The 25,978-nt window shown below is 52.8% G+C and overlaps 1 protein-coding gene across 12 annotated transcripts; it reads right to left on the bottom strand.

Moving 5' to 3' along the window:
• Positions 1–22,000, bottom strand: Ddr1 (discoidin domain receptor tyrosine kinase 1). 12 transcript variants are annotated; one of them, XM_087596952.1, is made up of 18 exons: positions 21,915–22,000; positions 13,097–13,226; positions 12,901–13,003; positions 11,906–12,134; positions 10,420–10,567; positions 10,106–10,205; positions 8,704–8,890; positions 8,380–8,626; positions 7,346–7,429; positions 7,103–7,254; positions 5,541–5,706; positions 4,901–5,011; positions 3,736–3,980; positions 3,450–3,577; positions 2,321–2,539; positions 1,651–1,885; positions 1,082–1,231; positions 1–962 (listed from the first exon to the last, which is right to left on the bottom strand). In XM_087596952.1, exons 2-18 carry the CDS (start codon positions 13,182–13,184, stop codon positions 822–824), a joined length of 2,733 nt encoding a protein of 910 aa, XP_087453078.1. In that variant the 5' UTR covers positions 13,185–13,226; positions 21,915–22,000; the 3' UTR covers positions 1–821.
• Between the last annotated feature and the right edge of the window lie 3,978 nt (positions 22,001–25,978).

Here is a 25,978-nt window from a genome sequence, read left to right as displayed (position 1 = left end):
TGTGGAAAAAAAAAAACAAAAAACTCAACTTTTATTATTACCTGCCTAGAGCAGGAGATTAAAACTGCCTCGAGCTAGGTCCATATATTAGTGTAAAAATCTGTGTCTCTCCCCCCAAAAAATGTACAAACCCCACGTGATTATAGAAAAACCAATGTGGTAGCTACAAGAGAAATCCCCACCCCCCGGCCTCGGGCTACTGCTCCATCTGTTCCCCATCCTAATATTTACTCCACAGGAACGCAGAGGCTTTGCGGAAGTTCTAGCGGCAACATGGTGGTAGGTAGGAAGGAGGGGTGTTTGACTGAGGATCACAGCAGGGGTCACCCCCAGGTCCAGTGTGTCAGACGCGGAGGGTGCAGAAGGAAGCCAGGGCTGAGGACCATTGTAGAGGGTTGGCCTTCCTTGTCCCCCTCGTCCCCCTCAATTCTGGCGGTGTCCAGTGTGTGACAAGAAGAAGCTGGGGGGTACCGTCACCTCCCAGGAACCAGTGTTGTCCAGTGGGCCTTGTCCAGTGTGTGCCCAGCATTCGCCCCTGTCTTTCCCTAGGGGATAGCTGGAAGAAGTCAGGCAGGATCCCAACCACAGGGCCAGCTGGGTGGGTGGAGCTTGGCAGGTGGGAGGAAGAACAGGAAGGGAGCACGTATCTGGTAACAGAGTCTTCGGTTCCCTGGGCGGGCCCAGCCCACCTGCAGAGACACTGCCTCTTGGGAATGGGCAAGTCGGGGAGATGGTGGGCGGGGTGCCATAGGCTTCTCTGGTTTTAGTGTCCAGCTTCCCCTGGATGGCTCCCAGTGAAAAAGGGCTGCCAGGTCCTTAGTTTACACTGTGTTGAGTGCATCATCCGCCAGGAACCGATGAAGCTGGGAGAAGGGCGGCCGCTGCTCCGGCTCCCGGCTCCAACACCGGAGCATCAGCTCATACAAGGTCTGCGGGCAGGCGGGTGGCCTGGATAAGTATACCTGAGAGGAAAATGTGACTGGTCAGCAAGGACACACAGATGGCCATTAGTTTCAGTATCCGCATGCTCTGCACACTCTGGGCCCCTACCCCAAGCAGCATCCCTTCCCTCGGCTCTGACCTGCCGGCCCTGGTCCCTGAAGAACTCGCCGGCGTTCTCGATGACCTGCTCGTCTGTGAGTTGCCCGAAGGGCTGTGACCTGCAGAGCATAAGCACCTCCCACAGGGTCACTCCGAAGGCCCACACATCACTGGCTGTTGTGAACTTCCCCTGGCACACGAAAAGGCAAGAAAATCAGACAAAAATCTCAGACGGGGTAGATTTGAGGTTCACCCACCCTCACCCTGGCTGTCTCCCTTCTCCTGCCTGACCTCCTCTCCTCTGCCTCTCAGTCCCTGCCTCCTGCTGCCCCATGCTCTGACCCTCTTCCTCCTTATGCTTGTACTGAGCCTCCATCCATCCTAACCTAATCCCTTCTATTCCCAGCTTCCAATTCTTAAACCCTCCATCCTGGTACCCTCGGCTCCTGGACCCCTTTCTCCACTCCCCAGTTTCTTGATCCAGAGGGACCCTCGACTTCTGAATAAGGAGAGCGCAGCCCCAGAAAGGCAGGAGGCTGAGGAGCTACAGAACCAGGAGAGCGGCACCCAGTGTCCCCCTCTCCCAGCCCGCCTCGTCTGGGGACTTACCATGAGGATACACTCCCAGGCCATCCACCTGATGGGCAGCACTGCCCGGCCCTGTACACGGTAATAATCCCCAGCGTAGAGATTCCGGCTCATGCCAAAGTCGGCGATTTTGATGGTGAAATTTTCCCCAACCAAGCAGTTCCGGGTGGCCAGGTCCCGATGCACAAAGTTAAGGGTGGCCAGATATCGCATGCCAGAGGCGATCTGGGCCCCCACGTGTAACAGCATAGGGTAGCTGAGTACAGGGAGAGAAGCAAAGGTGACAGGCTGTCCAGACCCCTCCCACTTTACAAATTCCTGTCGGGAGATGGGAGGGAACCCACACCTCAGCTACCAGTTAGGTCACTCCTGCTCTGGATAGGGAAGAGGTAGGTTCAGAATGGGTCAGGTTCTACTCTACCTTTCCAACCCCAAGGAGCTCATGTTTTGATGAGCTGGGACAGGAGAGACCTCATGGAGGCGCCGAGCTTCTGCGCCTGCTCCTCATAAGGTCTCAGCCATTCTGGCAAGTTCACGAATTACCATAGACACATTCCCTTCATCCTGGCTCCCTCTGGGACCTTCGCCTGTCTGCCCCCACCCCACGATCCCCTCTCTCCTTCCTAGCTTGAGTGAGGCTTGAGTGAGGATCGGGGAGACCCACTTGGGCCTTTCCTCGGTGTGTGGGTACCTGATTGTGGGCCCCTGGTCAGACTCTCTGTCCCCAGGAAGCCCCTGAGTGACCTTGTTCTCCAGCTGGTGGGCACTGAGGAATTGGTTCAGGTCACCGTTCTCCATGTAGTCTGTAATCATGCAGAGAGGGTCATCCTGCACACACACACCCAGGAGCCGGATGATGTTTGGGTCCTTCAGCCGTGACATGATCTTTACCTCCTTCAGGAAGTCATTCCTGGAGAAGCAGGAGAAGGCTGGAGAAGTGATATATTCTCCCCGGCCAAGGCCCTTCCCCTAGGCACTAGCCTCTGTTCCTTGATCTTCAAGGCTACCCCATCTTCAATGTTCCTCCCCAACTTCAAGGCTCCCCCATCTTCAAAGCCTCTCCCACATCTTCAAAGCTCCTCCCCTACTTTCTAGGTTCCTCCCCATCTTCAAAGCTCCGCCCACATCTTCAAGTCTCCTCCCCCATTTCAAGGTTCCTCCCCATCTTTAAAGCTCCTCCCACATCTTCAAGGCTCCTCCCACATCTTCAATGATTTCCCCTTCCCCCACTTTTCTAGTCATCATCCCTGGTCCTTACCTAGCATTTTTTAAAAATTACTTTTTATCTAATCAAATATAATCACATCATTTCCCTTCTCCCTCTTTTCCCTCCAACTCTTCTCATGTCCCCTCCAGGTGACATGACTCTCTTTCAAATCCTTATGGCCTCTCCTATTTATTTATTTATATCACATATAAGTACACTGTCGCTGTCTTCAGACACACCAGAAGATCTCATTACAGATGGTTGTGAGCCACCATGTGGGTGCTGGGATTTGAACTCAGGACCTCTGGAAGAGCAGTCGGTGCCCTTAACCACTGAGCCACCTCTCCAGCCTGGACTCTCCTTCTTTAACTATTACTGTTACATGTGCATGCCCGTGACTGAACTCTGCCTGGCCCGTCTAGTGTTGCTTGTATGCATAGGTTTTTAAGGCTGACCACGTAGGACTGGATAACCATTCAGGGGCCTGCTCTGTAGACAAGACGAATTCTCCCTCTCTTGGCAGTTGTTAATTGGCAATAAAAGCTCTCAATCTAAGAGTGATCTCCCCCATTCACCTAGCATGTGTTATCAATATTGCCGCCATGAGCCTCACCTGGCATTTTTGGTGGCATCTGGCCGGAGGATCTTCACTGCCACCAGCAAGGGGTGTCCCTTTTGCACACTGATAGGGAAGTCACTAGTGACCAGATCTTGAGGGTCCTCTACTTCACAGAGATGTACCTGGAGAATGAAGACCGTCGCTAGGCCACAAGGACCTCCAAGGCCAGAGGGTCAGACGGGGTATCAGCACAAACAAATGGCAAGTTGCCAGCCAAGGACGCATGCAGCCATGCTCTGGCCAGACACCATCAAAGCTGGGGGCAGGCCGTCCTCCTTACCTCCCCAAATTGGCCCTCGCCGAGCTTCTCCTTGAAACGGAGCCGTGACCGAGGGAAATCCACTCTGGGGGGCCCATCCCCAACCGCCCCTGGGGGCAGTGCGGGAACAGCGTAGGTGTTGCCCCCTGTGACGCCCTGCAGGGTGACAATGTCAGCCTCGGCGTAATGGGGGACGCTGTTCTGGGGAGGTGGGGGTAGAAGTGGGGCGCCCGGCTTCTCGGGCTCCATGTAGTCCCCACTGCAGGCTGGAGGGGTAAGGGGAGAAAAGACAGGATGAGCTCTGAGCACCACATCTTCCAGAGGTCCCACCTATGTCACCCCCCCACCCCACCGTGTCCCAGCTGCCAGCCTCAAACCAGAGAATGCAAGCTCGACAACAGTACTACCCACACAAAGGCTTTCAAGGCCCCACAGATAGTTGAGCAGAAAATTTTACCCTCTGAGGTCTCCTGGCACGACCCTGAACACTAGATAAGTCTAGGCTGAAAGAAGGACTCCTCCACCCAGCATCTGAAGGAGGTCCAAGCCAGGAGTCTCCACCATGTTCCAAACCCTTGTACCACTGACCAGCAGCTCCTGCTGCTGTCAACCCAGCCTCTCCCTGCCACAGTCCCTCCCAATCCCAAACACACCAAGCTCGAAGACAGGCTGAGACAGGGTACACAGAAGAGAGAGGGTGACAGGGCTTCACAGGCGGCCCCCTCAAGACAAGATGTTTATAAACAGGAGGGAGGCAGAGGATGTCGCCTCTGGGCCCTGGGGGAGGGGCCACAAGGAGAGAAAGCAACACAGAGGAAGGAGGAGAGACAGGAGTGGGCAGCATGAACCTTCACCTCTGGGACTGCGGAGAGAGGACACAGGGGGAGAGAGGGCAAGCGTCCTCCTCGCAGCTCTAGAGAGAGGGGGGAAATAAAGGAGGAGTTATAGAAGAGCCAGCACCACAGCAGCGACCTCTGTGGCTCTGGAGAGCAGCATGTGAGAGGAGGGGACAGAGCTAAGACCAGCAGCCTTCCCCTTGGCTCCAGGGGTAGTAGAGGTTCCAGCTGGGCAGCTCAGGAGATCAGAGCCACAATGGGGAAGCAGAAGAGTGCAAGGTGTGAGGGCTTTGCCCTGCCCAGTAGAGTCACGGGGGAGCCCCGCAGAGCCCAGCAGTAGAGGGGCTTACCCTGGGTGTTGGTGGGTTTGGCCCAGGCGGGTGTGGGGGGGCCCGGGCCTCGAGGGGGACGGGCGTAAGTGGCCAGAAGGAGGCGGTAGGCCGGATTGGAGAGCAGCAACGCTGTCGGGAGAAGGAGGGGGGAGACACGGGGAAGGGATGAGACTCAAGGCTAGACAGACAGGGAGACCTGGAATAAGGCAAGAGTGGGCGTGTGGGAATGGAAGTCCAGGAGACGGAAATAGAATAAAGCAAGGCCCTGCAAAGTAACAGAACTGAATGGATGGGCGATGATAGATGGGTGTCGGAACTGATGTCTGACTGCCGGACAGACAAATGAGTTTATGAATATAGATGGATGGCATGGCGATGGGTGGTTAAGTGAGTGGATGGATGGACAGATGGACAGATAAATGTGGAGGGTAGGGAGACAAGGAGAGGGGCACAACAGAAGTCTACCACACAGTGACAGGATGGGCCCACTGGCATTGTAGGTAACAGACAGGAAAGCCTTGGGGGAGACTTTATGGAGATGGATAGAAATGAGAAAAATGAGTCAGAACTGGTATAGACAGTACAGGAGAAGGAGGGCTACGGTAAGGATACAGGCGGAAGACAAGACATGGTGGCACTGGAACAAGGCAGGCCTTACCAGAGCCATTGGGGACGCAGGGCGCAGAGTGAGTTGGAGTCCCCCGAGGCCGGGGTTCCTGGTAAGGGGGTGGCTCTCGGGGCCCTGGGCGGTTGTTGATGAGGATGGTGTCCCCAGGGACAGAGAGGTGAACCGTCAGCTCCTCCTCCAACACCCGGCGCTCTGCCTAATTATGGGATTAGACAATTTTGCCTGAGCCACTGCTTAGCATGGCTTCCTGAGTTGCTCTGTTCTCCACTCACGGCAGCCTAACAGCTGTAGCTCCTATGGCCCCACTTCCCTGAGGTCACACCACAGGACCCAACCCAAATCTGACGAGACCCTAATTATCAGCCACAATGGACACGTGGAAGTCCAGGGCATACGGAGAGCGAGCGACCCGATTATTGTCTCCTTCGCTCCCCTACTCTTCGGCTTTTGCTCCCCACAGGCTGGTTGGGCTTGATTAGAGAATGGCAGGGGAGGAAGACAGCGCTGGCTGAGGGACAGAATGTGAGGTGAGGATCTGTCCTCAGGGCTCTTCCCTGAGGGAGGGCTGCCCTGCTGCCTGCTACATCCTGTACCAGAAGGCCCTGCCTCTTTCAAGGGACCAAGTAGGGACTCTCTGGCTCTTGCTCCTCCCTAGCTCTGGTAACAGCCAAGTCCTCTCACCCAATGAGGCCCACAGAGGTGGGAGCCAACTCACATGGTATTACTGACACACTCATGCCCACTCTTGAGAATGGTCTGTTTCTGAGATTAGTCCACACCCTACAGATCCTACTGGCCCCTGATTCTGCATGAGAGCACATACACGCATACACCTACACTCAAATACACTCAAACACATACACTCATACATACAACACACACATATGTTCACACACACCTACACACTCATACACTCAAAAATACAACACTCACCCACATTCACACACACACACACATCCAAACACACACACTCATACACTCAAACATAAAACACTCACCCACATTCACTCACACACACATCCAAACAAATATACTCATACATACAACACTCATCCACATTCACACACACTTGTATACACACATGTACACATACACAAATGCACACACAAAAACACTGCACTTACATACACACATGCACACACTCACACATGCACTCAATATGCATGCATACATACTCATATATTCAATACTCACACACATTCTCACACACTCACATACATACGACACACATGCACTCTCACACTTGTACACAGTCATACACACACTCATGCACATGCACACACACACACTTACTCATACACACACTGCCCTGCCCACTTTGCTGAGCAGCCACTCACATATACTTTCACACTCGTGTACAGTCTTATACACACTCAAACACATGCACACATGTACATGCACACACTCACACACATGCACTTTCACACTTGTATACACAGTCCTACACAACTCACACAATGCGCACACACATGCACATAAACATACACTGACACATGTCACTCCCATGTACACACATGTGTGCACACTCTCACACACACACACACACACACACACACACACACACACACACACACACACACATCCCTGCTCACCTTGCTGAGCAGCCGGCGCCAGTGCAGCCTCCAGAGCATCAGGGCAATGATAAGGAGGAGGAGAAGGATGATGGCCACCAGGCAGCCAATGAGGATGGCAGTTGGGCTCCCCTCCGCCTTGGCCACAGGCTGTTGACCCCGGGGCTCCAGCTCTGATAGAAGAGAAAGGTCAGCACCACAGCGGGGTGGCCTACCCCACCGGAGGGGAAGACCCAGGAGGAGCTGAGGTCAAAGACTGCTCACCCAAGCTGCTGAAGTTGGTGGGAGGCGGGCCAGGCGGCCACCAGGGGGCTGGTGGGAAGGTGTCAGACGAGTCGTTCACCACATCTGGGGAGAAGGAAGAAAAGTCAAGAGGGAGTGAGGACCCGAGGGGACACAGCTGTGTGAGACCTGGCGAACTAAGGAGGGCAGGTGGTTAGTGATTACCCAGAGCAACCTCACAGGTACCGCATCTGGGGAGTCCCTGGCCAACCGGAAGTGGATAAATTGGGGCGGGGCCCCCGCAGGCTTAGAAAAGAGGCTGTTCCTCATCTAGGCAGAACAGAAGTCTTTCAGGCTTAAACAGACTTCCCTCACTCAGGATGAATCGGGAATGGGGGAACTTATACAGGAAACACAGAGAGATTTGGTGAAAAGGGACCGTACACGCCAATAATCCTAATGGCTTAGGAGGCTGAGGCACAGGAAATCGTTGAAATTTATTTTAGGCTGGCCCAAGTTAGGTAACAGAATCGTTTTTAAATTTTATTTTTTAAAGATTTACTTATTATATATAAGTACACTGTAGCTGTCTTCAGACACACCAGAAGAGGGCATCAAATCTTATTACGGATGGTTGTGGTTGCTGGGATTTGAACTCAAGACTTCTGGAAGAGCAGTCGGTGCTCTTGATCACTGAGCCATTTCTCCAGCCCCATTTTTAAATTTTAAATTATATTTAAGAATAATCTGCCTGGATGTGGTGGCGCATGCTTTTAATCCCAGCACTTGAAGGCAGAGGCAGGCCTAATTCTGTGAGTTACAGGGCAGCCAGGACCGTAAAGTGAGACCTTGTCTCAAAAACAGAATAAAATAAAAAAGTCTGTAAAACACCAAAAACAAACAAACAAAAAACCCAAAACAAAACAAAACAAAGACTCTACAAAAGAACCGGGGTCTGATTATTCCACCTTAGTTTGAGAATCTCGGGGGTGACAGAATATCAGGACGCCACAGGATTAACTGTCTGATGACAGGGAAACCTAAGGGGCTAAGGCTGGCACACACTGGGGGCTTACCCGAGATGAAAGAGATCTCACTGAAGAGTAACCAGGGTCCTGCAAAGAGGAATCTGCACTGCAGGAAGCGGCCCACGTGACCACCCAGGGGCACCGAGATGGCCCTGGCTCTGGGGTCTCCAAGGCTACCCCCCAGGGCATGGCGTACAGGCTCTCCTTCCCAGGCCATGGCCGGACCCCTTTTAAACTGGCATTCCACCCCGCCTGGGAGGCGGGCTCCCAGAGTGTGCATGTTGTTACAGTGGACCTGAGGTTAAGAGGAAAACACTGAGTCAAGGCCAGGAAAACCCAAGAGCTCCCTCCCAGAGAACGGAGCTCACTCACCTGCATGGTCTGGAAAGACCTCAGCCGGTCAAACTCAAACTCCATCTCCACGTAGCCGCTGGGGAAGCTATGGTTGCTCCATCCCACATAGTCATAGCCTGGCCAAACCCGCAGCTCCTGGCTCTGCCTGAAATCATCCAGCCCCACCACGCCGTCTGCCAGTTGGCCCAGACCACCGTACTGCAGCCTGAACGGAGGGAAGGGGAAGGGAACGTTGAGGGAAGATGGTAGGGACCACCCGTGTTTTCTGCGCGCGCACACACACACACACACACACACACACACACACACACACACCCAGTAGCGGCCTGGAAGCCCGATTCTCACTGACTCTTCCTTCCCAGCCCACCCCAGTGCCATGCAAGGTTCTCCTCCCTGTGCACTATAGCCCAAACTACCACAGGAGACTCTGTGGGTTGCACACGGTTGAAGTGCCATCACTAAGGTGCACGGTTTGGTCTGCGGTGTATTCATTGTGACCATCCCCAACAGATATTCTCAGCTGGGGTGGAGCCTCGTTTGGTTTTTAGACAGTGTCTTAAGGAGTCCGGGCTGGCCTAGAAGTCACTGCGTAACAAAGAGGAGCTGACATTCCTGCTGCTATGCCTCTTCCTCCCAAGGACTAGGATTACAGAGCTCTGGACGTCCTGCAGGTTTTCTCACAAGGTGGTCCTTGTCTGACCGTGGGGTAGCTCTTTCTACTTCCCACAAAGTGTCCTTTGGGCTAGTGGTCAGCTCTGTATCCTTTGGTCCTGGCCTGTCCTACCTAACTGGCATTCTCCTCCCCAGTTCTTCCATTTCACTGACCAGGCCACTCCCTGCTCTACCTCACCTCACGTGCAAATGCACACAAACATGCACATAAACATGCACATACACAACATGCACATGTACACATGCACATACACGCATATGCATGAACTCACACACATACACATGCATGCATACACATACACGCATATGCATGAACACACATGCACACAAACACATGCACACATGCATGTGCATGCAGACATGCACATACACATGCATGCATGAGCATGCACACACTCACATATCCATGTATGCACATAGACATACACGCATATGCACACACATGCATACATGTACACACATGTACACATATGTGAGCACACACACATACACATACGAGTGTATATATGCACATAGAAGCATATACACATACGTGCATATGCACGTGCTCGTGCACATAGGTAATACACACATGCATGCCCATGTACATACATACACACACATGCACACATGTACATACATATACATGCATATGCATTCACGCACCTGCGAACACACACACACACACACACACACACACACACACACACACACACACGCCCCCTTCTCCCATCCCAGGCTCCATGTTCTGCAGGGCCATCTCTCTTACCCTCCAGCAGTATATCCATCGTAAGTGGAATCATTGAGATACACCATCTCAGATAATTGCATGGTCTGCCCCACGGGGGCTGTATAGGACAAGAGTCCGTCTGGGAGGGTGGAAAGAGGGGAGTTAGAGGCACCAGGCCTAAGTGATTTCAGCCCTTTCTTACTAGTGTAGAGAAGGCTAGGCTGTCTAGTCCCCTTTCCCCTCTCTCTCCCTGACACCTTCCAGTCAGGAAAGGCTCTCTGATGCCCTTCTTCCCACCCTCTAGCCTATGCTTCCGGGACTGGAAAGGATTTTCAAGAAGCTGACCTACTCACCCCGCCAGAGGCAGCCATAGAGCTCCACCCGAAGACAGACACTCATGACCCGGTCAGCCCTGGGGTAGAAACGGACCAGCCGGGCCACCATGGGGGGCCCGAGATCCTTCAGCACCACTCCCCCAGGATCCTCGTTACCCGAAATCACCTGTGAGACAGGGAAAAAATGTGGATGGGTGGGTAGGGCTCTAGGTCAGAGCCAACCTCCCAGCTTTCAGCTGCTCCCTGGCTTAGCCTACGAGGGCCACTGAGCACACACAGTACTGTACCTACGAGGGTCACTGAGCACACAGTACTGTGGAGTGCAGCTGGGTATTTTAAAAAGAGCATTCTGTAGCAGTGACCACTGGTGACTCTCAAAGCTCTAGAGGTCTGACCTCAGTTGTACCTCAGCTCCCACCCCCTGACCCCCACCTGGTTCTATGTGTCTCTAAGCTGAACATGCCACTGTACCATACCCTTACCCAGACTCTCAGCACCCAAAATCCTGTCTCAGCACCCTCACCTGCTTCACCCCACTCCCTCTGTTCACTCAACAGCTGACTGAATGCCCACTCTGGACCAGACATGATCTCAGTGATGAAGTCAGCCCCCCACCCCACCCCACAGGACAGCTGTGAGGAACAAGAGACAGTGTGTGGGGTGGTGCAGTGAGGTGGGGGTTCGGAGGGAGATCTGCAGGAGGTGATATCTCCAGGGAGAACTAGATGGAGGAAGAGGGGGCCTGCCCGTGTCTGAGTGAAGGGCTTGCCACGCCTAGAGAACAGCAGGTATATGGGCCCTGACTGTGGGGAGGGACCTTGGCTTGTTCCACGATCACCGATAAAAGCAGTACGGCCAACTGTCTGTCCATGTGTGTAGATTTGTGCACTCAAATGCAGGGCCTACAGAAACCAGAGGAGGGTGAAAGATCCCCTGCTGCTGGAACCAGACTAACTGAAGGGCATTGCACTCCGCAATTGGGGGTTTTGTTTCTTCTGATCCTGTCAAAGCCAGTGCTGGGCAGACAGCGGGGTGTGGCAGTCTGATTACTTTAGCTAATGTGTGCTGTTTGTAGCCTGGAGGAAAAGGTTTTCTATGCAGGAGAGCATGCAGAATGGTTGACTTCATCTCAGCTGGATGAAAGGGCAGCTTAAAGCTGGGTGTGGAAGGGGAGGAGACGCCACAAAGGTGGGTACAGAGAGGATCTGGGAGAGTAGAAGCCCCTGATACGTCTCAGTTGTGGTCTGAGTGTTGCTAAATATGGGAATTGGGAAGTAAGTTTCCCCTAGTTGAGAACAAGAAAAAGGAACTGATCTGGGGTAGGAGTGGGAAATGAGGCCATCTGGAGAGGTCAGGGGTAAGTTTGAGAACTTTACAGGAAGATAAGGGGCAGCCAGGTTGTGAGTTTGGAGCTGGAGATGCTGGAGCTCGGGCAGTGACGGATGCTGTATGGAGTATGGCAAGAAGGCTTTTGTTCCCAGGCGCCTCTCCTTCCCAGCCTCACCTCCTGACCCCATCTGTCTTTCCAGTCCATCCATCGTCGGCCATCTCGGGAGTAACGCAACCGGTAGCTTCGGGAGAACTCTTTGCCCAGACCCCCAGCATGGCGGCCCTGGGTGCCCACCAGAGCCACCAGGTGTAGCCTACGAAGGTCCACCTGCAGGTACTCCTCTTCTTTGGGGAACACAGGCCCTGCAGGGCACCAAGCCCCATCTCCATCACTGCTTTCCAGCCTGGGAGAACGAAGGAGGTCAGAGAGGCACTGCACCCCAGATGTCACTTATAGCTCAAGCTGGCCTCACTGAGTAACCTTGTAGCTCAGGCTGGCCTCACTGTGTAACTTTGTAGCTCAGGCTGGCCTCACTGTGTAACTTTGTAGCTCAGGCTGGCCTTACTGTGTAACTTTGTACCTCAGGCTGGCCTCACTATGTAACTGTGTAGCTCAGGTTGGCCTCACTATGTAACCTTGTAGCTCAGGCTGGCCTCACTGTGTAACTTTGTAGCTCAGGCTGGCCTCACTGTGTAACCTTGTAGCTCAGGTTGATCTCACTGTGTAACCTTGTAGCTCAGGTTGTTCTCACTATATAACTTTGTAGCTCAGGTTGACCTCATTGCGTAACCTTGAACTTCTAACCCTGAGTGATAGTATTATAGCTATCCCACTCATTTTTGGGGTACTGGGAATTGAATATAGAGCTTCATACTTGGTGAGTACCCTAACCAAGCCCCATTGCCAGCCTGGATGTTGGGTCTATTTAAAACCTGCTAGGGGTTGAGGATTTAGCTCAGTGGTAGAGTGCTTGCCTAGCAAGCGCAAGGCCCTGGGTTCAGTCCCCAGCTCCAAAAAAAAAAAAAAAGAAAAAGAAAAAAAAAGAAAAAAAACCTGCTTCCACCATGCTGTTTATGTCTCAGTGGCCTGGGCCTTCTCAAAAAAGGGGCTAGAAGGGCACAGAGGGTGCATTAAAGAGCTCCCTCAAGGTGACCCTCAGTGTCAGGTACCTGCTGTGGCGGGCGGCGGTAGAGTCCGACCAGGAGCTGGACACAGAGATATCGCTGTCTGGAATGGTGCGGTCCTGCATGCCCAGGGCATAGCGGCACTTGGCTGAAGGACACAGGCACAGGATGAGTCAGAGCCCCCCCAACTTTCTGACTTCCAAGCTCTATTCCTCAGGACCCCAAGATTCAGTCTCCTCACCTGGGTCAAAATGTCCCTTCATGTCAGCATCTCCAATTGTCACCAAGAGTAGCAGCAGCAGGAGAGATGAGAGGGTCCCTGTCCCCATCGCTCCTGATCCCTCTGGCCTATGGAGGAGGGGACAGCATCTCTGCAGGGGACAAAGAGGAGAGTCAGCTCACCAAGGAATCATGGTACAGCCAACAGCAAGGGACAGACAGGAGGTCTGCTTTGGGGATAAGAACAGTAAAATGGCCAAAAATAAAAATAAGAAGTCAGTGTTTGGAGAATGGCTCTACTTTTAGACTGCCTTCTACACACCAGGCACCGACCGGCTGAGTCCTCAAACAAGACAGCGTAACTTTATCCTCGGCCACTCTGCAAGGTATATGTTACGGTCCATATTTAACGCACAGAGAAACCAGATAGAGATCCGTTTGTTAAATGACATGCCTAAAGGCCTTCCACACCCACCCCCTTCAACCAATAAAATAAAAACAAAAAGTAAATAAAAACAAAACAATGGCTTCAAAAGACTGCAGACAACGCACAGAACAGGCAAAGAAAGGGCTTAACAAGTTATACTAAACATAATAAGTACTATAAACGATCCAATATAGAAATGGCCTAAGACTTTGAATACGCACTGCACAGAAGAACAAAGCCAACTTGTTTAAAATAGAGATTTAAAGAAAAAAAATAGTCAAGTTACTTAGTATGAGAAAAATACAAATCAAGCTGACATAGGAATTTTTTTTCCTTGAGACAGCCCTTAATGTGAAGCCCAAGCTGATCTCAGACTTACTAAGTAGCCCAGGCTGGTCTTGAACTTGGCAGTTCAATATCTTCAATATCCCAACTGCTGACCTTGACAAAGTATTTTTTTTAAGCTTTTTTTATAACTGGTGCTGGAGAGATGGGCCAGAGGTTAAGAGCATTAACTGTTCTTCCCCAGCACCCCGGCTCAATTCCCAGCACCCACATGGCGGCTCACAACTTGTAACTCTAGTTCCAGGAGACCCAACACCCTCATACATACATACATGTGAGCAAAACACCAATGCATATAAAAAATAACATTAATGGTTTCCTGTTGCTGGTGCATCACATGCATGCAGTACCTGAGGCGGCCAGAAGAGGGAGCCAGAACTCCTAGAACTTGAGTTACTGATGGTTGTGCGCCAAATGGGTGCTGGGTCCTCTGCAAGAGCAGACAGTGCTCTTAACCACTGAGCCATCTCTCCAGCTCCGACAAAGTATTTTTAAAGGTTATAGCTTCGTGGGGACAAGGACAAAAGGGAAGCCACCAGGCGGGCTGGGGTGGAAAGCTTCTAGGTAGCTATGAAAAGAAAACAGTACAGTGCCAGAGAGGCGGCTCTAAGGTTGACAACCCGAGTTCTATCCCTGGGACTCAGGGGTGGGAGGAGAGAATCAGCGTTAAAGGTGAAAATCAACTCTTTTTTTATTTGTTTGTTTTTGAGACATGGTCTCTTTACACAGTCCATCCGAGCTGTCCTGGAGCTGTGTGGACTAGACTGGCCTTGAGAGATCCAGCTGCTTCTGCCTCCCAAGTGCTGGGATAAAGGATGTGTGCCACCACTACCGGCAAGAATTGGCTCTCGAAAGCCATTCTCTGACCTACACACAAATGTGTACACAGACACAGACACACAGACACAGACACACACACACAGACACACACACACACACACACACACACACACACACACACACACGAGATGGCTCAGTGGTTAAGAGCACTGGCTGCTCTTCCAGAGGACCCCAGTTAGGTTCCCAGCACTAACATGGCTGTTCATGGCTATCTGTAACTCAGGTCCTAGAGGATCCCATGCTCTCGTCTGGCCTCCAAGGGCCACAATGTGTGCTTGTGTGGCACAGACATCATGTAAGGCAAATGCTCATACATATAAAATTAATAATAATAATGCATAAATTTGAAAGAAAGGTGGGGTATGGTGGCATACACTAGTAATTCTAACACTTCAGAGGTGTTCAAGGTCAGCCACAGCCCCATTCTAAAGTTTGAAACAGGGCTGGAGAGATGGCTCAGTGGTTAAGAGCACTGGCTGCTCTTCCAAAGGTCCTGAGTTCAATTCCCAGCAACCACATGGTGGCTCACAGCCATCTGTAATGAGATCCAATGCCGTCTTCTGGTGTGTCTGAAGACAGCTACAGTGTACTTACATATAAGAAATAAATCTTTTTTTTTTTTTTTTTTTGGTTCTTTTTTCCGGAGCTGGGGACCGAACCCAGGGCCTTGCGCTTCCTAGGTAAGCGCTCTACAAGAAATAAATCTTAAACAACAACAAAAAAAAATTCTTTCATTAAAAAAAAAAAAAGGTTTGAAACAGCCTGGGATACATGGTATCCAAAAACCCAAAGCCAACAACAGGAAAAGAAGAAGGGGGTGGGGGGACTGGAGAGATGGTTCAGTGGTCAAGAGCACTGACTACTCTTCCAGAGGTCCTGAGTTCAAATCCCAGCAACCACATGGTGGCTCACGACCATCTGTAATGGGATCTGATGCCCTCTTCTGGTGTGTCTAAAGTCAGCTACAGTGTACTCACATACATTAAATAAATAAATTAAAAAAAAAAAAAGAAACAAAGGAGAAAAATCCAGGTTCAGTTCCTAGCATCCACACTGTGGCTCACAACCATCCATACCTCCAATTCTAGGGAATACAATGACTTCATCTAAGCTCCATGGGTGCCAGGCACAGGTACATGTGCATGCACACACACACACACACACACACACACACACACACACACACACACACTACACAAAACACTCATAAACATAAAATGAAAATACACAAGTAATTGCTTTTACATGACTCTGACTTGGCACGTGTTGGTCATACCACTGCTGAAGACAAAGAGCCAGACTCGGAAGTCCGGGAACTATTCCGCCCGTGAAAGCAAAGTGTAAACAAACCCCTGTTTGCTCACACTCTCATGGGCACATCTGGGGGACCTTGCCACGGAACACAAACAGGGAGGGCAAGAGAGGGTGGAGCACATGCAGACAGAGAAAGACAGACGATAACTGTTAGTTCTATGAAAACTCGTGGGGGCAGTACCATGCGTTTATGTACAGCCATGTGACATACTAAACCAATATAAAAACCCACTCTGGTTTCCAAAACATAAAGATGTCCTAGAAGTTTAGTTGGTTTACTGAGGAAAACACAAGAGAATGAAGCATCAGCTAAGCCGGGGCCCCTCAGCCCTCAAAACCTACAACCTAAGGACAAGACTCCATCATCGCCAATCTTGCTCTCCTCTATGGGTGAACCTCTGTGGTAGCTAGACCAGCGGCTGGACGTCTTCTCAGAACTTGGCTTGCTGTTTCCCTGAAGATTGAGATGTTTTCTCTGTTGCCTCTGGGGTGCAGGCAGTTTACCCTCCCCAAAACCACCCCAGATGAAGTCTCCATATAAATGCAGAGGTCTGCTGGCCTCTGTCCTCAGAACACCTGGCAATGCCTGAATTCTGAAGGTCCTGGAATCCTTTGGGACACTGCCCCTCTCACACCCCTGCCACCAGGTCCCCTCAGTTCCCCTTGCCCTGCCTCTAACATCTCCTCACTCCAAGTTCCAACTTACCCAAGGTAGCAGAAGAGCCCAGGGCTGAGAGGACTGAGTTGCCTTGGAGGTGAGGGCAGGCTTAAACTATAGGGAGGCTGGGTCACCCCAGGAGGTAGGAGGAGTTGGGGGTAGACTCCCCCAGCCCTTTGTCCTCCTCCAGCTGCTCCCACAATGCTCTAGGGCAGGAATGTAAGAGGAGGCAGCTGAAAAACCCCATCACTGAAGCAGCAGCTGAGGGGAGCTGACTGGGTGGCTAGAGGGAGAGCCTAGAACCCAAGAGGCATCACCACCAGTCCCTTGGGGATACAGCCCTGCAGTGCAGAGGGGCAAGCCGTTGGGACTGGAAAGTCTGGCAGGGAGTTCCTGGGTGCTACTCTCCACCCCCACCACTAGAAACAGCAGGGCCCTTGTTCCCCTGAGTAACCTTCATGCCTATCCCAGATGACTCATCAGAGACAGACAGTGCTGAGAGGAGCCTGGGGCTGAGATACAAAGCCAGGCAGGGACAGGAGGCGTGGAAGGGAGGAGGGGGGAAGACAGAGCAGAACACAAAGCCAGAGGTAAATAGAGCAGGCTTGAGAGCAGGGCGCAGGGCCAAGTGCAGGATCTGCAGAGACTTGCTGACAAGGTCTGGGGCAACCCCTTTCTCCTCGTCCCCTAGGTCTTGAATCCCACAATCAATCAGACAGGCTCGGGAGAACCACCTCAATGGCCCTCCTGCACCTGGCCCTTCTTCAACCAATTACAAACCAAGCATCAGGACGCTTTGCCTGGGGCCCTTCCTTCTCCTCTCCTAAACCCATCTCCCAATCCCAGCTCTAGACACATACATACCCACAGGGGTGGAGTAAGACTTAAACCCACAGTAAACACTCAATGTACTGTGCTCACACACCTCTAGCGTCTAACAGCCTCTCACATACATTTCCCCTTTCCTTTTTACCTTCTGACCCCCGTATATCCTACTGGCCTGTGTCCCACCAAGACCTGCTCACACACAATTCCTATTCACTCCATACAGATCTCGGCATCTTCTGTGTGTGCATTTGATTACTTTGTGTTGATTTGTGTGTGTGTGTGGGGTTGGGGGAGGGGGAGTTAATTGTTTGGGTTTTGTTGTCTCACTATGTAGCCCTGGCTGGCCTGGAACTCAAAGATGCTCCTGCCTCTGCCACCCGAGGGTTGGGACTAAAGACATGTACTCCTACAGCAGGATGGTTGGTCTCTTGAGACAAGTTCTCAAGTTCAACTACGATGCCAAGGAAGGCTGACCTTCAGTTCTTGATCTCATCTCCCAGAGACTGATTACAGGTATGTGTGCCACACACCCTGAGGTAATCTATAAAGTCAGATCTCACCATGTGGCGAATTACTAAACGGCAGACTCAAGCTCCTGTGATCAGAAGACAATGTGAGACACACGCAGGCCCTGAGGTACAAGATCCCCAGAGAACTGAGGCACCCCCCCCAAACATCCAGGGCGACTGAGCCAGAGGGAAGCCAAGGGCAGGTGGGGACAGGTGGGACTCGGATGGGAAGAACAGCAAGAAAAACAAGGGCTATTCCTCCACTTTCTCAAGCATTCTACTGTATGCGACCTGTCCCTATAATGCCACATGGGTCTGGACACACCTCCATCCTTCTCAACCAGTCAGTCGTAGGTCAACCGGGCGGTGGCTGGGAGGGGGGGGGGTACTGAAAAGGAATGCCCAGCCAGAAAGGGACCCTGGGAGCTTTGCTCATTGGGCGGTGACCTGTCTCTTGGCACAACCCGGCAAACACCGAGAGTGGCTGGTCTGATAGGTTGGGCGTCAGGCTGGCTCCCTCTGGCCTGGGCAGCTTAACAGAGCATGTCCGTAAGCATGGCACCCGGGGTGGGGGGTGGGGGCGAGAGGATGACTCAGTGGGCTACATATGCGCACCTGTCCTCTTGGGGCTCGGTTCTCCCTTCGCCCAAGAAAAGAGAGGTCTTCTCTCTCTTTTTGAAATACTTTCTCGGAAAGTCGGGGCCCTCTGCTTTGGATGAGGAGTCAAAATCCCGAGGCAGCGAGCTTAACTGGAGTTTCCCAACCCGCGCCCCCTGCCTCTTGCACGTCCCCGCCTTGGTCCCTACCTCTCCTGGCTCTCCCGGGCCGACCCAGGCGTCCGGCCCCGGCTCGGGGCCTCCTCGGTGGCGGGGCGCGAGAGGGGAGCTCAGGCGCCGGCGGGGCTCGGGTGTCGGGAGGCGGCTCCCGCGAGCAGCTGTCGGGGGCCTGTTCCGGGGAGAGGAGCCAGCGCGGGGCCGGATCGCGCCCAGGCGCCGCCTCCCCGCGCCCGTCCCCCGCCGGTACTCCCGCCCCGGCGCCCGCGCTCCCACGCCCGGCGCCGCCCCTCGCTCCTCTCCCGGTGCCGTGCCCGCCCCGCGTTTGCCCCCCGGTGCGTAGCCTCCCCTAGGTGATCCGCACGCCCATCCCCCGCCGCCCCGATGCTGGGGTACAGCAGCACCATCAGGGGCCTAACTGCAGCCCCCCCTAAGGCCCGGGGATGGGGGGAGTTGGCGCCTTCCCTCCTCCCCTTTTTCTGGGCTCGGTTCCTGGAGAGAGGGAGAGAAGCGCGGAGAGGCAGCCCCAGGGCACGAAGGAAGGAGCGGGTTCCCACAAGCCCAGCACCGGAGCGAGAGCTGGAGGCCGGACTCACCTGTCTAGTCAGACCCTCTTGGTTCACACCCCACCCCATTTGTCACCGTTTGACACACACCTCTCCTGCGAATCCCAACCTAGATTATTGCTCCCTTTGCCCGTGCGCGCCCGGAGTCTGAGAGCCGGTCACACTCTTTTAGTCCCAACTTTTTTCTGTTCTTTCAGAACCTCTCCCTAGCTCGGCAGCTCCCTCCTGTCTTCTCAGGAGCCCTGAGATCCAAACCCCCAAGCCCCCAAGCTCTGGGTCCCCCTGGGATCCCTGCTCCATCCAGGCTAGCTCTGGAGTCTTTCTCAGGCAAGCCTCCCTCAGTCCCAGCCAGCTCGGTCCCTGGTGGAAGCCGCAGAGTGGCTTCTGGCAAAGAGAGGCGCAAAATGGAGCCAAGTCGAGGTGGGGGTGGAGGAGGAAGATAGATAGGCGCCCTGAAAAATAAGACAGGAACGCAAGGCCCAGGGGTACAAAGAGACAATGAAAGGAGAGAGCTGCTGAGCCATGGAGGCAGGAAAGAACGACCACAGAGCTTGTGCGAGAGGTGTTCCGTCTCCATTCAGCACCACCTGTCAGTCCTACCTCTCTCCAAACCCCCCCAAACCTACCAAGCCCCCCGATAATGTCAGGCCACAGTAAAGTCTCCAGTCTCACAACCTGGTTGAAACACATCTCAACTGATTCAAAACTCACACCCAAAAGCATTTCCAGAGAGTCCCAAGAAAAACACGAAGTCCAAGCTAGACAAGTACACAAAAACCTACCAGGAAGATAAGCTGCCCCTACGGAGAAGCCAAGACAGGCTTGGTCTCCAGTTTATAAACCCAGGGACGCTCCAGCTGCTGAAGGACCTGCTAATAGCTCCCATGGTCACTGGGAGAAATGCCTGAGACCTTTCCACCGAGACCTTAGGGGACCACCCCCCAAATCACCTACCCCTCTGTAGACAGCGATGGGAAATCTGGGTCCTGCAGAGGCTGGCCGGGGCGTGGAGGCTGGCTGGGGGGTGGGGCCAAGGTTTCCCAGTAACCTCACCTGCGCTGGTGACAGCCCCTCCTCCCAGGAGGGCCGCTCTGGGGAAGACCCGGACGAGCGAAGCTTCAGCTCCTCACACCCTGTGGGACATTCCACGGCCCAGACTCAAACAGCCCCATGAAAGGTCCATGAAAGGTGTGGAAGAAACTAGAGTCTTGAAGCCTTTGACCCTTTCTCATTCTCCCAGGAAACATTCCTAGTCGGTGATGCCCACCTCGTCCCAGACCAGGGCTGGAGGAGTAGGAGGGACGCAGGGCTGGGGCCCAGCGGAGTCAAGTGACAGCAGAAAAGGAGCTGGAGCCGGCTGGAATGTGCTGCTTGGAGCCCAGATTCCCAGGGGCCAGAGAGGGAAATCCCAGTCATCTGTGGCTCCTCAGCCCGCTGCTCCTCTCCGGGGCCCCCCATTGTACCCTAGAACCAGGGAAGGTCTCTCTACTTCTCCCTCATGCACACTCTAACCATGCTGGACCCTTTTCTGCAAGTCCGGGGAAGAAAAGGCAAAAACGGCCGGGGGTGGGGGAGGGATGTGAGGAGAGGCACGTAGGAGAAATAAGAGCTCAGACCCAAGGCCTACAGACCACCCGGCCATTGCAGGGAAGCAGGACAGAACCAGTGAAAGGAGACTGGACCACATGGACCCACCCTCACCACCCCCAACACACACTAGCTCCAGTTCCTGGCCCTGAGATGCAGCTTCCTCTAGGGAAGCAGGTTGGGTCAGCAGCTGGGGAGAGTGGGAAACCTCTGGTGGGGGCAGGGTAAGGAGCTGGAAGAGACCCTGGCCATAGGTCATACTTTAAAGCCACCGAGTTCAAATGGGAAAATGAGGCCTGGGGTGTGATAGAAAAGGAAGAGATGACTTAAATCCGGGAAGGAAAAAAGAAAAAAAATGAGGCCGATTAGCTGGGCATAGTCTGGGGAAAGAATGGAGGACGGGGCACCCCCCAGGAGGGAGGTTGATGGTCACATAGAGACAGAACAACGTGGGAGGGGGACACACGTCTGGGACGCAGAGGTGGGAGGAGAGTTATGAAGGGAGATGGTGCCCAAGTAAGTGTGGGAGGGATACAGGGACTCTGTAAGAGAGGGAAGTTTGGGCAGGGAAGCTGACCCAACACGGAAGGAGAGCAAAAGCTGAGAAGGTAGGTAACGGGAAAAGAACAAAACAAAACAAAACAAAACAAAACAAAACAGAGAGAGGCGGTTGGAACGAAATTGATTATGAAGGTATGGACTGAGGCATGGAAGCACGGAGACTGAAAGAAAGAAAAAGTTACTGGGGCGTGGGGGCAGACTTAGGAAGGAAGGACAACTTCAAGACAGAGAGAAAGGCGGAAGATAGAATTAAACCTGTCACCAGGCTAAAGGCCACCAAGGCCCCGCCCTCACTCTGGTCAACCTGTTCCCACATAGGGCCTCCATCCTTCTCCCCTCCCACCAAGGCCTACCTGGTTCCTCCCCACAAAGGTAACCCAGCCCCAAGGCCTGCTCCGGCTCTCTCCCAGGTGAGCTCTAACTTCCGCTCACCTCCAGATTCTCTCGAGTTTCAGTCTCCCTAGGCACAAGCCTTTGGGGATCCAGGTCTGAGGCCGATGAAGCCTCCCGGCTTTGTCCAAGCTCCAGCCTCGGGGGCCCAAGAGCAGCTGCCCTGGCCAGCTGCGGCTGGCTTCAAGGTGACCATGGCAACCCAGCTCTACTCCCCTCTCTGAGCCTCTCAGCCCCCGCAGAGAGGGAGGGGACAGCCTAACCCAGAGAAAGGGAGGGGAGGCTAAGAACTGTGGAACGGGACCAAAGGGGTCTCCCAAACAAAGAGACCCCCAGACAAAGAGACCCCCAGACAAAGGCCGCTGAGGAGGTCCGGTCGAAAGCAGCGTTCGCTGGCTGCCGCCAAGAACTTAGAGCTGAGTTCATCTTGCCCAACAGAGGACGAGGTGGGCTATGTGGACTAAAGTTGGAAGCAGAGGGGTTTGGAGCTGAGAGTGGCCCTTTGGGGACCTCCTTCTGAGTCCCAAATAATGCACTCCCTTTCCCAAGACTTTGATTTTGCTCCCTGAGAAGAATCTCACTTTTTAAACTGGCTTTCTCTACAGTATAAAACTGTGAGCTTCCCCACATGTAGCGATGGCTCACCGAGGCACCTGAAGCCAAAAGGCACCTCTGGGTTTTTCAGGCACAGAAGGGGGGAAAAAAGCATCTTTAAAGGACACTCTCCACTCTGCAGTTTGAAAACTCTGAACCCCAAAGCTTTCAAAGGACGTTGATTGATGGTGTTGGGGGTGGGGTCGGGGCAGCTGAAGCCAGGCCCCGCCCTCTTAAAGGACTGAAATGTTGACTCGCATCCCATCTGCCTTCCCTTGGCTGAGTCTCCGCGGTCCAGTTCCCTCCCACAAGGATGAGGGGCCTTGGAGTTTGTGTGGGTGGGTAGCGCTGCTAGCTAATATCGGCTTCCCTTGTGGCTTTCTAATGTGTCACTGCGGATCTCTGAGTCCTGCCCCCTAATCCATTTCACAGAGAGTTATTAAGACTTTGCACGAGGCAGGACTCTGATAGAACCCTGAGAGGTTTGGGAGGACTGTGCTCTCTTCGAGCGCCTCCCTCACAGACAAGAGAATCTGTACCACAAAAGACAGGCTCTGCATGCAGCAGATTGAGCTGGAAGGAGCTGTGGGAGACAGCAGAGAGTTTAGACACTCCCTCCTCGGTCGGGTGGGAGGAGACCGAGCAAAGTCTCCCCTAAGAGCAAACTTCAAGTAGATCTAGGTGAGGTTAAGATTTGCAAATGGTTCCAGGAAGGAACCGATGCAAAACAGCTTGGACTCTCTTGGCCTGTTGTGAAGATGAGGAGGAAGGGCCTTGGGGCTTTGAGCTGGAAAATGACAGGATTAGGGTTGGGGTTTTTTTTTGTTTGTTTGTTTTGTTTTTTTGGTTCTTTTTTTCGGAGCTGGGGATCGAACCCAGGGCCTTGCGCTTCCTAGGTAAGCGCTCTACCACTGAGCTAAATCCCCAGCCCCGGGTTTTTTTTTTTTTTTTTTAAGATTTATTTATTATATATGAGCACACTGTAGCTGTTCTTCAGACACATCAGAAGAAGGCATCGAATTCCATTACAGATGGCTGTAAGCCACCATGTGGTTGCTGGGATTTGAACTCAGGACCTCTGGAAGAACAGTCAGTGTTCTTAACCACTGAGCCATCTCTCCAGTCCTAGGGTTGGGTTTTTAACACCACTACCACCCTTACCCCCACCCTTACACCCTAAAGCGGAGCCTGACAATTTCTCAGAGATGCAAAATTCCGAGCAATGGTGGAGGGAAGAAAATGGTTAGTCTCAGCTTTGTCCTGTCCACGCAGCCCTGACGGCTCATCTCCCACACCAACCAGCAACGCAATGGGTAAATAGTGGCGGCCGGTGGAAAAGCATACACGTGGTAGGTCTTTTCTCCAGCCATCTTTGTTGTGTGTCTCTCCTCCAGCCCTCGGAGGAGAGCGGGCAGGGCTCCTCATAAAAACAACCAACCAGGTCCAGAGATGTTGGAACTTGCCCTAAATCCAAGGCAAGTTGACACTTCCCACCCAGAGCTTCTAGATTCTTCCACCTCACTTTTCCAAAACTGGCGGTGGGGATCTAGCAGGTCTTCCTATAAGCACTCTTGAACCTCGTTCACGGCACTTGGTAAACCTTATTGATACAGATTTATTTCATCTGCCTTCCATGGGTTTCCCAGTGGCAGCAATGAACAAGAAAGCCACCGGGGGGCGCTGCTGCGCAGTTTACCAAGGTGGAACACAGGCTGAAAAAAGTGAAAGGCAGGATGGTGGGGGGTTGGGAGGGCGGGAGTGGGGAGGGTTTAGAAGCTGGCAGAGCAAGAGTGTGGGGGAGAGCCCCATGCCACAAATACCAGGGGATGGGTCAGAAAGGATGACTGTGGGGGGTCCCTCCCTGCCAAGATGTTTACATGTCATTTTCTTTCCAGCTGTCATTTGCTAAGTGGCCCATTAGGGTCAGCTACCTGCCTGTGATGTGCCAAGCTGCCCTCTGGGTCCTTCCAGACTTTCTAGTTTGATCCACACAGCAGTGCTGTGACTGGGAGTTAGGGTCTCTCTATGTAGTCTTGGCTATCCTGGACCTCACAATACAGACCAGGCTGGGCCAGAACTCAAAGGCATCTGACTGCCTCTGCCTTCCCTGTCTGTGTACCACCATTCCCTACTGTGATGGAGAATTTTAAAATATGCCTGCTCTTACCAGGTGTGGTGCTGCAGGCCTCTCATCACCCAGAGAGAACCAAGAGAACTCAGACAGACAGACAGACAGACAGACAGAGACTGGTGATGCAAAGCCTTATCACTAAAGAGAACCTAGAAAGAACTCAGACAGACAGATAGACAGACAGACATGGGCGGTGCAGGCATTGTGATCCTAGCTATTTGGGAGCCAGGATCAACAGATCAAAGCCTGCCTAAGCTACCGCATGAATTCTAGGGGTCCACTTGCTCTAAGGGTTCACTGTGTGTGCCTTCCTAGGCTGGGATTACAGGCCACCCACCATCCCCACCATTCCCATCCCCACCCAGTATTTATGTGGGTTCTGGATGCCTGAACTCTGGTCCTCACAGGTCCAGGACAAGTGCTTAACCACTGAGCTATCATGCCAGCCTCACAGTTGAGTTTGAGAAATTTTTGGAGACATACGAGGTCCTGTCTCCAAGGCTGGAGGCAGGGGGGGACGGCACAGCATTTAGGAGCAAACGTTGCTCTTCCAGAACACTTGAGTTTGGGTCTTAGTGCCCATGTTAGGCAACTCACAAACCCCTGTAATTCCATTCCCTGAGATCCAACACCTTCGGGCCTCCGTGGGCATTCACACATACAGACACCACCGAGACAAAAAGAAATAGTTTTTAGGAAAAAAAAAAATGCTGCTGTCCACTCTTTCCTTCGTCTCTCAGGAAGAACACTAGCACCCTTCCCTGCCTTTCTTGTTTGTGGACAGAGATCTGAAAATGGCCGATGAGGGGCTGGGGGATGGATGGCCCAGTGGTTAGGGGCGCCGGCTGCTCTTGTAGGGCACATGGGTTCAGTTTCTAGCATCTGCCGGCTCACAGCCATCTGCAGCTCCAGTTCCACACTGGAAGTCAAGCCCAATGATTCCCAGCCCCGGCTCAGTACTCCCACAGAGCTTTGTGAAATTTATTCACTGCACGTTTTCCTTTTCAGGATTATGGAAAACATGTTTGGGTCGTGTATAAATGACGTCACCCGCACGTGTGTTGCTTTTATACCACGTGAAAGTCGCAAGGCCGGCACTAACATTTCTTGGCAATTTGGATAGACCTGAGCCGGGGAAGCGCTGAGTCATAACTGGGCACGAGGTGCAACACTGTTCCCTTTTCAAAAGAACCTAGCATTGGGTGGAATTGGTGTTGCAGCTACAAACTCCATTTCAGGAAAACAACGCCTTTGGTTTGTGTTAACCGCCGCTCTGTTCCGGGAGGCTTTGTCATGGTTTAATTGCTTTAAGGTATTCAGAACTCATAGCTAAGCTGATTTTGCACGCATGATTAAAAAACACTGTTTCAGTCAGGTTCCT

Source organism: Rattus norvegicus, chromosome 20 (assembly GCF_021556685.1).
Source record: "Rattus norvegicus strain SHRSP/BbbUtx chromosome 20, alternate assembly SHRSP_T2T, whole genome shotgun sequence".
Lineage (NCBI taxonomy): Eukaryota > Metazoa > Chordata > Mammalia > Rodentia > Muridae > Rattus > Rattus norvegicus.
This window is presented reverse-complemented; position numbering and strand designations above follow the sequence as displayed.

What these genes read in the sequence shown, in the direction of transcription:
- Ddr1 (XM_087596952.1), bottom strand. Translation starts at nt 13,184, where the DNA reads ATGGGGACAGGGACCCTCTCATCTCTCCTGCTGCTGCTACTCTTGGTG. An exon ending in CACCAACTTCAGCAGCTTGG is followed by an intron (nt 7,255 to 7,345) that starts GTGAGCAGTCTT and finishes CTCTTCTATCAG; the next exon opens with AGCTGGAGCCCCGGGGTCAA. An exon ending in GACCAGGGGCCCACAATCAG is followed by an intron (nt 1,886 to 2,320) that starts GTACCCACACAC and finishes CCCTGTACTCAG; the next exon opens with CTACCCTATGCTGTTACACG.